This window comes from Cariama cristata, unplaced genomic scaffold (genome assembly GCF_000690535.1).
Source record: "Cariama cristata isolate BGI_N322 unplaced genomic scaffold, ASM69053v1 scaffold501, whole genome shotgun sequence".
Lineage (NCBI taxonomy): Eukaryota > Metazoa > Chordata > Aves > Cariamiformes > Cariamidae > Cariama > Cariama cristata.
In genome coordinates this window covers 90,321-98,930 of record NW_009597321.1, presented here as the reverse complement: position 1 = coordinate 98,930, position 8,610 = coordinate 90,321, and the positions used below count along the sequence as shown (strand labels likewise).

Here is an 8,610-nt window from a genome sequence, read left to right as displayed (position 1 = left end):
CCTGCTGTTCTTTAGCTGCAAACTGCTTACCAAAGTATTTATATGCTGCAGCCGCATCAGGTGGATAAGCTTGAAACTCCTGGACTGCCAAGAAATTTTAAAGAAATAGATGTCATGCCTTGAGGCTATGTTGACAGATGTCTTACGGGTGTATCAGCTGGGAAGCTACAACCTTCGGTTGCATGCTTGAAACTTGAAAAAAATGTTCTAAAAATATAGCCGGTTCTTTCCAAACTGCATGGCATTTGTTCATAATATCTCTGCTGACCTTGCCCTCACGATAATCCTCTTTTCGTGTGCTTTTAGACAATCCTCTCTATTCTGAAGAAAATAGCATCACTGACAACTAGAAATAAATGGGCACAAAAAAATCCTTCCCTGCGCCACCCCGCTTCGTTCCTCCTCTTGCTGGACACCACTTGGGACCTGTCAAAAAATTGACTTTTGCTGGCAAGGATGTGGGAGCGTTTGTGTTAGTGCACATTGAAACCAGAAACGTGTTTGGGCAGGCAACGGGCACCGCTCTGCCTCGTGCCTCCAAGGCCAGTGTTTTAAATTCCTGTCCTCCTGTAAACTTCTGGTGCAAAAGTCGCTCAAGGTTAAAACCACAAAAATTTTAGGATGCTTTATTCTTGTCTCAGTTGTCAGGGCAATCTCACGAAATGCTGGTTTCTCTGCCTTTCCCTTTCCCCTCATGTCTTCATCAGTGATGACACCGATCTTCTTGCTTCTGGGGATTTACTGTAAAGCAAGTGACAAAGCTGATCAGGTTTGAACATCTTCCTTCGGCAGGGAGGAGGGGAGCATAATGTCAGCAGCTTGGAAAAATTTGTTGCTATGTAGCTGTAGCTTGCCTTTCCTTGCCAAACAAGTATATATGCCATGTAAAAAGGAGCGGCTGGTCTGTAACAGAAAGTGTGCGAATCTGTAGGTTTGAGTGTGAAAGAGATGTTTCGCGCACCTGTGCAATGACGGACGGCTGGGCAGGCGATCGGTCTGTGTCCTAAAGCACTTGAGATGCTGGCTAGAATTTCCTGATTGCTACCTACTTGAGAAAGCTCGTAACGAAACTCCTCTCATAGTAAAAGCCAGCCTCCAAGTTTTCTAGTGTCATTTCTTTACACGGTTAAATTACTTTTTGTCTCTTCTGTGTGTGTTTATTCTTTTTGCTGCTAGTGCTGGGCTGCAGATCCACCCACATCTTTATTTACATATTCCCAGGAATATTTTTTGGTTTATTTAAAATTAGGCTGGTTTTAAGAGACAGGAAAACATATGAAGAGAAATGATCCTATCCAGGAAGGAAGAGCAATTGGACAATCTGGGAATAGTTTTTCTCTATTGCTATCATGTCCTTTGTTTAAGGAAAACTTTTCATGACTTTGTTAGTTATACTTGTGCGATTTGGCACAAAAATAGAAGGTTTAGCAAACTGGTGTGTTATGAGCAAAGTACAGAAATTGTCCCTTCTCTCTAGGGAGCAGCACTGGCCAATGTTGAATCCCTATCAAAAAGTCAGCTAGATGAGTTCGAGCACAACGTGGTTTTGATTCTATCAGAGAGAAACTTGGTTCCACTAGAAGCTGCAAGACTTAATCTCTGTGATTAAACAGTAAGAAACTTCAAGGCTCAACTCAACTTATGGAAAGGAACTAAGACCCCGACATGGTCTTTACTATTTAGTTTATGTAGCCAGTTGTGCTGTCGTCATCTAGAAAAGATCAGCCCCTCGACCCAGCTCTCACCCAGGGTGCTGATGAGCAGGAAGGTAACGGAGACTGACGGCTCATCACCTGCTGGCAAAGCAGATGGGCCAAGAGAGATGTCCAAGGGACATGCGAACATAGCTCCTCTCTCACAGCCCAAACAGAGTGTCACCAAATTACGGGGGGGAAAAAAGAAGTTCCCAGCAAGGCATCTTTGCCACTAAGAAGAGATGGACGCCAAGAAATCCTATTGTAACCTTGCTACTGAAAGAGAATAAGAGAAAGGAAGGAAAGAGCTTGGAGAACAAGTTACTGCCACTGGCAGCCTTTCGAGGCAGCTGAGAAGCCTCACTTCCCTTCCACACCGGTTTTCGACTGCTCCTTTGCGTTGGTAGCTCCTCGTGGCTAGATGATTTTGGTTTAAAGGCAGCTAATGACAGTGCCCCAGAGGGAGGCAATAAAATTCACCAATCACTAAGCACAGTCTGGGATATTAGCTGACTTCAGTTTATAATAGACTCTGCTGCAGATCATCTTTGTGATTTTGGACAAATCAGTCCTAAATATTTGCAGCTCAGGCTTCCCTTTACAAAACGGGAAGAATTTTATTTGTTCATGTTTTGGGAGTGATTGGCAGCTTCAAACACTTTGAGATTTCTTTCGATCCTGGTGAAGAAACACTCTTTTAGTACTACGAAGCTTGAGAGCACTTTAAGTTAATTTTAGTTTAATTAGCATTAAGTGTGGTTTCCTGTTCTTTTATTAAAATTATGTGTTGTCATAATAGCTATACGTGCATACTGGATTGTTAAAGATAGGTTTCAAGCTGAAGCTGTGGAGATAAGTAGACACACTTAGAGATTCAATCCTTTTTTCAGAGAACATGTTTTTGGCTATTAATAGCGCATGGAGAACACCCAAGGCAAGTACAGCGACCCGAGCATTACGTGATAAGAACTGAAGCATCTATAAGGCAGGTGTGGAAATGAAATTGTAATGAATGAGTAGAAATTAAAGCATTAAGCTGATTGTAACACTTGACAGGTGTCACCACACGCTTGCCGACTGCGGTTCGGGCTTACCTGATAATGATGAGAGGAATGAAGTACACCAGGAAAGCCACCACCGTCATGTAGGGTATCCAGTAAGAGTCATCAGGCCAGAGAGCCCAGCACTGCACTTCTCCGTTGGAGAGCTGCCGTTTCCCAAAAATAATCAGAGTTGGTATGGAAAACAGGAAAGAGAGGCTCCAGGCCACTCCAATAAGAACTTTCGCCTGTCTTTCTGCGCAACAGAGTCAAACAGACGGTGTTAATGGGGGTGCTGGCACGACTGGCCCCTTGTAGCATTACTGATGGAAAGGCAGGGGGGAGGAGGAGGAAACTGGGTGAAGAAAGGGAATTTGGGGCTGCAGCTGATGCTGATAAGACTGCAAAGGAGAATGGGGATTTAATCTTTCTCGTGATAAGAGGTCATGTCATTGCGGGCTTGTATTTTACATGTTTTATTTAAGGATGCTAAGGGTCCATTGAATCTGAAACGCTATGAGAAAGGCACCGGTCAGGCTCAGGGAGTCAAAAACATGAGATATAAATGATTCTTCTATGCCACCAAGACAATATCATGAGTGAACGCAAAGGAGGGCAGACCTGCCCTGCTGCACGCTCTTACCCCGGCACAGCGAAGCAGCCGTCAGTAGGAGAACACAGAGAGAGAAAAGAAGGAGCCCTTGTGCTACAGGTAACAGGGGACAGCTGAGACTGGGAAGGGTTAGTTAAAACATAAACTATGTTGGAGCGTACTGGGCGTACTGGCGGGGGAAATGTCCTCCTTGCAATGGAAATTAAACATTTTGATGCACCTTGAAGTGAGAAAGCTCACAAAACATTGTAGAAAGAGAAAATGCATCAGTTCAGGATCGGAACAAAACTGCACAACCAGCTGCCTTTAATTCCAGCTGCAACTTTATTGCCCCAAAGAAACATGGTCCTGGAGAGCCCGGGCACCTCCTGCAGGCCTCTGCATCGTGGTGGGGACCAAATCCAGCTCCTGTTGATGGGCATCTGCCCAAGCCATGCCCAGGGTGAACTGCTAACCATGAGACAGGGCAGATGATGGTGAGCTGGTGCTCAGGTGCTTAGCCCTGTTTTATCTGCCACAGCAGACATTGACTATGAGGTCCTGCTGGACCTCGTGGTGAAGAACAGGAGCTGAAGGATCCCAAAACCCTCGGCAGGTTTGGGCTACTGCTTCCCCTTGGCTTCTGACCTCCTCTTTTGCCAAGTGGGGAACATTAGTGGGAAACAAAATGATGCCTGGTTGGCAGCACCCATGGGATTTTATAAAAATCAATGGGTTGGAGCAAACAGCCCCACGGCTTTTGTTTTCACAACTCTGCATCTTCTGGCTAAAATCCAGGTAGCTTCATCCAAAAAGTGTGGGGGAAAAAGTTCTGATCTGTGGAGTACCAGTGATTCTCAGCAGCAGATATTCCTCCTGAGTCAGACTGCGGGAGGAACAGATGGGGACAGATTTTTTTGATCTGGGAAGCTTTGGTGCTGAAATACTTCATTGTCCTACAAAATATCCGAGGTTGTGTGTGAAACAGAAAATCACTTTAAATTATGCATATCAAGAAGAATGTCTTTCCTCCTTGAAGCTCAAAGAGCAATACGAAAGTGTGTGGGTGAAACAGTAAAAAAAGTAATTTTATGTTTTATAAAACATCGGTTGCAAATATTCACTTATCCTGCTCATTTTTAAATGCTACCCACGTTCAGCAAAATATGGTCTTGCTAATCTAGGGCTTAAGGGAACTCTGATGACATCTACGTAAGTGAGAGGGTTAGATTAAGTCTATAAATATTGCACAGGCTAAGGAGCACTGTAAAATTTCCCAAAGCATAACAGAATAAACCTAGCAAAAGGAATATTAAGAGTAAGTTTCACAAAATATTTCCTGACTGAAAGGACTTTTCAGTTGTGAGCTAGCTATTTAAATTACGAACACACAAGCCTCAGTGAGGCCCACCCGTCTACTTCTAAGGGAAAAGCTTATGCTTGGATAATATCCTTTATTTTTTGCACCCTGTAGCAATACCCTTAATTTGAAGAGAAGTGGGCAATTTGGGTTGGGCAACAGTGGTATTATGTCCTGGTGTTTTAGAAAACATTATCTGCAATGTTCAAATGTCCCTTGTGTTTGGTAGAATATGACCTTGCTAGTCTAGAGGGTTTACAGGGCACTGATAGCACCTAAGTAAGTAGATTTTTGGTTTATCCATCTAATATTAATTGGCTGCCTCACAAGCAGGGGTTTTTTATGTTATTTTTTTGTAAGTGCTCTCATATGCTCTAAATGCCAGCAAATCATATAACTAGAACTATAACAATTATAAATGGAATCAAATAGATAACAGCTTTTGAAATATGATATTCTATTCAGCCAGTCTCAGTATTTTTATTTTTTTAAAAAATATTACTCTTTAAATGGAGAGTTTTTCATACCGGGATGATCAAGACTAACACGCAAGGTTGAAGCGGGAATCTCGGTGGTGGGCTCGGGCTCTGACTGTCATCAAGGATGTTTTCTTGTCCCTGTCCCCTTTGCTCCCTGCGCTGCGGCAGCGGCTCTGTGCACATCTGCCTGCTCCCAGCAACGTGTGGCGGGAAGGAGTTTTGCTCCCCGCTACTATGAACGGCAATGCCATGCAATCACTCTATAAAATGAGTGCTGTTTTAAAATCAGGTTTTAAATCCAGAGAAAGCGAGCTGTTCCAGAATCTTGTTGATCTGATGGACTTTTAGCATCATTTGCAGCCCAAAGCTGTGCAAGGGACAGTTAACACCTATGTGGGTTTTGTCGTTTACTGAAGCATCTCTGTTGGTGCCTGTTGCTTCGTTAGTACACTGTTTGCATGTATCTTTTCAATATGGTGAAATATTCATAAAATGTCTTCTGCTGTAACTTCTCAGTTTCTTTTCGATCTTTATTTTATCATTTTTTTAATGACCCCTTTGATTACTGAATGCCTCATACGGTAGAAACGTTAGGATTAGAACGTACAATTCTTCCACATCCTGCACTTTCTGTGGTCATTTGTGTATGTACACAGTAAGTATAAAATATTTAACTGTTGAAGTTTGTTTTCTTAGAAGCCACGCAAAATACAGCTCATTGCAAATGTTTTTTTAACAGGACTTGAGGCTAGTAACTAAACCACAATATAAAAAAAAAAAAAAAAAAGCTTGACATTTTCAGAGCAAAATGTTTGATAGTTTTTTTTTTTTCCAAAATGATACTTCAAGACTACATGGAAATGTAATTTTTAAAACCAGTAAGGAGAAACAAGTCTTTTGTTTCTTGATTGAAGGATTTGGGGAGATGAGTGTTTCATTTTGGAAAGAAATTTGCCCTGGGTTGACTCAGAACTGTTTCTAAAGTTTTTCTGTGTCATCACCAATGGCAAAGTTTTGTAAATCTTTTTGTTCTCCACCTGCAGAATAGCTAAGAGGGCATTTCAAAAGCCATCCCACCCCGACACCTCTGCTATGAATAGCTGGGTGCAAAAGGTGAATATTTATGTCTATTCCAGGAAGTTGCTATGGTAAATATACCTCTCTAGAACCTTCTTTTGGATTAACAGCTGCCTCCTTTTTCCCTTTGAACATGGTCTTTGCTTGTCCATCAGTGTGTAGCCAGCCTTTGCCAGAGGCAGGTGGGCTTTGTCAGTGCTATCTCTGTTCTTGGCCTTTTTCCCCCCACCCAGAGCTGCACCCAGCTGACGGCTCCGCTGCCTCTCGACTGGGTGCAATGTCTGCTCTTTTCCAGTCTTGAAAAGAAAAAACTTTATGGTATAGGCACAGGAAACGAGACTATGTTAAAAAAAAACACAAATGCTTTTATCAAGATTTTAGGTGGTTTGGTGGTGGATTTTTTTTTTTTCCCAACTTCAAAATGTTTTGCAAAGATTAACCACCAAATTCTTTAGGAAGCCCAGGCGGTAATTTAACAAGTGTTACTTTTTCTGTACCGCGTACGAAGAAGAGATGTCAGCGGGTCTGTCTCGCAGCTCGCCGATAGGTCTACGAGCCCTCCCTCCTCAGCCCGATGCAATGTCGGCAGGAGCTGCGGAGCACGTTGTGCCTCTCAAAGCCCACCGAGAAAACCTTGGTATCAATCTCCCCGTTCTGGAACAGTTGGTCTGCATGCTGGGGAATACGAGGCTAAATTTCACACAAGTATTTGAAGTTTTCAGACCTTAACATCTGCCAAAGCTGCACCACTGCCTGGGCTGTGATTGATTCATAGGTTTTTTTAAGGCTGGAAAGGACCATTAATCCGATCTCCTGAACAGAGCAGGCTGGCAAAAGCCATCGTTACTTCAAAACGAGAATGATATTTGCATCTGATTAAAGCGCGTCTTCCAGACCCCGTGGTTCTTGTAACTGTTCCCCTTCCTCCCCACCTGCTATTTCTGTTTATTCACTCAGTGCAACATACTCAATGTCCCACTTTGGCTCTGTAGGGAAGAAATTATGTTCTTTAAATTGTACTGCTAAGCAGCCAGGATATATTTGAGTGCTGTAAAAATAACAAATAGAAGAAATAAGAAACAATAGATATCCAAACTTGCACGCTACAGCTTTTGAAGTTCTCTTATCAAACTATTGTATGAATTCTCAGTACTACACTATCCAAGTTATTTTTTAATCTGAATAAATAGACAATATAGCTGTTGCAGCTGCTAGAGTCAGTATAGTTGTATGAGGGATAGTTTTGCCCATGATAACCTTCTAAAAATGCTGGAAGATAATGAAAACCTCCGTACTTTTAAAAATGTCATTTCTTTCTTGGCTAACACAATGCTTATAAAAATTGCTGAGGGCTAAGTGCAGCTTAATAAATGTTGAAACCACGGCTCCTTTGCCATTTGGAAAACTGTAACGGAGTCCAAATGTTGCTTGGAATGAATAATTCATGGCAACAAGGTTAAGAATTTTGAAACTGAAAAACTATCCAATAATATCCATAGCAATAGCAAGATGCGGAAATTCTCCTACCTCCTTGCAAGAACTTCATTGGGTAAACTATGGCATGATACCGGTCTATGCTTAGTGACACGAGGACGTAAGTTGAGGCGTATAGAAGGACCACCTGGGGCAGAAGGTATAGGAGACATCAGTTGAGACATATTTATTGCAGAAAATAATGCCAGTGAGAGCACTGAACTAGGAACATTTGAAAACTTTTACTGAAGGGAAAAAAAACCCAACAAACAAAAAACCAAACTCTTGTATTTTCACCCAGATCTTTTTTCTTTATCTTGTCCACAAAATTTAAAAGATTTAATATGCTTTAATTGAAAGCGTTTCAACTTTAAATGAACACCTTCAACATTTAGCACTTCTGATGCTATAGAAAAGTCTGTACAGCATTTTTGTTAGGGTTTATTGCTGCGGGGACACAAAGCCACGCGATCTTGGGCGTACAGGGGAGCACAAGGTTTCTATACCTGGAAGTAGCGAACGACTCTGCAAACGATATCAGGAGCCATGAAATCTCCAGTGTAGCGCCAAATGATGTCAGTCAATATGTTTATGAGTCCCGTGAACGAATCTGCAAAGAAAATTAACTTAAGAAGCATTAAAAGAAGTAAACGTATGACTGCAGGTGAACCACAGAGGCAGGTATGACCCTTGGGATGTACCAGCTCCCCCAGACTGGAGGGCAACCACGCCGTGACCGGTCAACCCCAGGGTACTAGAGGAGCTGGGAATGCCTCAGAAAACACTCAAAGTTTTGTGTATTTATTTTCCTGTTCTCTTAATTGAAAGCCAATCCATTCAGACAGACAGGGCGAGATTCCTCTAAGCACCGGAGCCCGCAGCTGATCTCTCATGA

General features: G+C 42.4%; 1 protein-coding gene across 1 annotated transcript in view; it reads right to left on the bottom strand.

Annotated features, from left to right (window-relative positions):
* The window catches only part of NPSR1 (neuropeptide S receptor 1), a 52,688-nt gene that overhangs the window by 10,943 nt on the left and 33,135 nt on the right, over positions 1-8,610 (bottom strand). Inside the window, exon 3 of the mRNA XM_009708803.1 lies at positions 2,789-2,990. Coding sequence (XP_009707105.1) covers positions 2,789-2,990 — 202 coding nt within the window. The remainder of the gene's footprint in view (positions 1-2,788; positions 2,991-8,610) is intronic.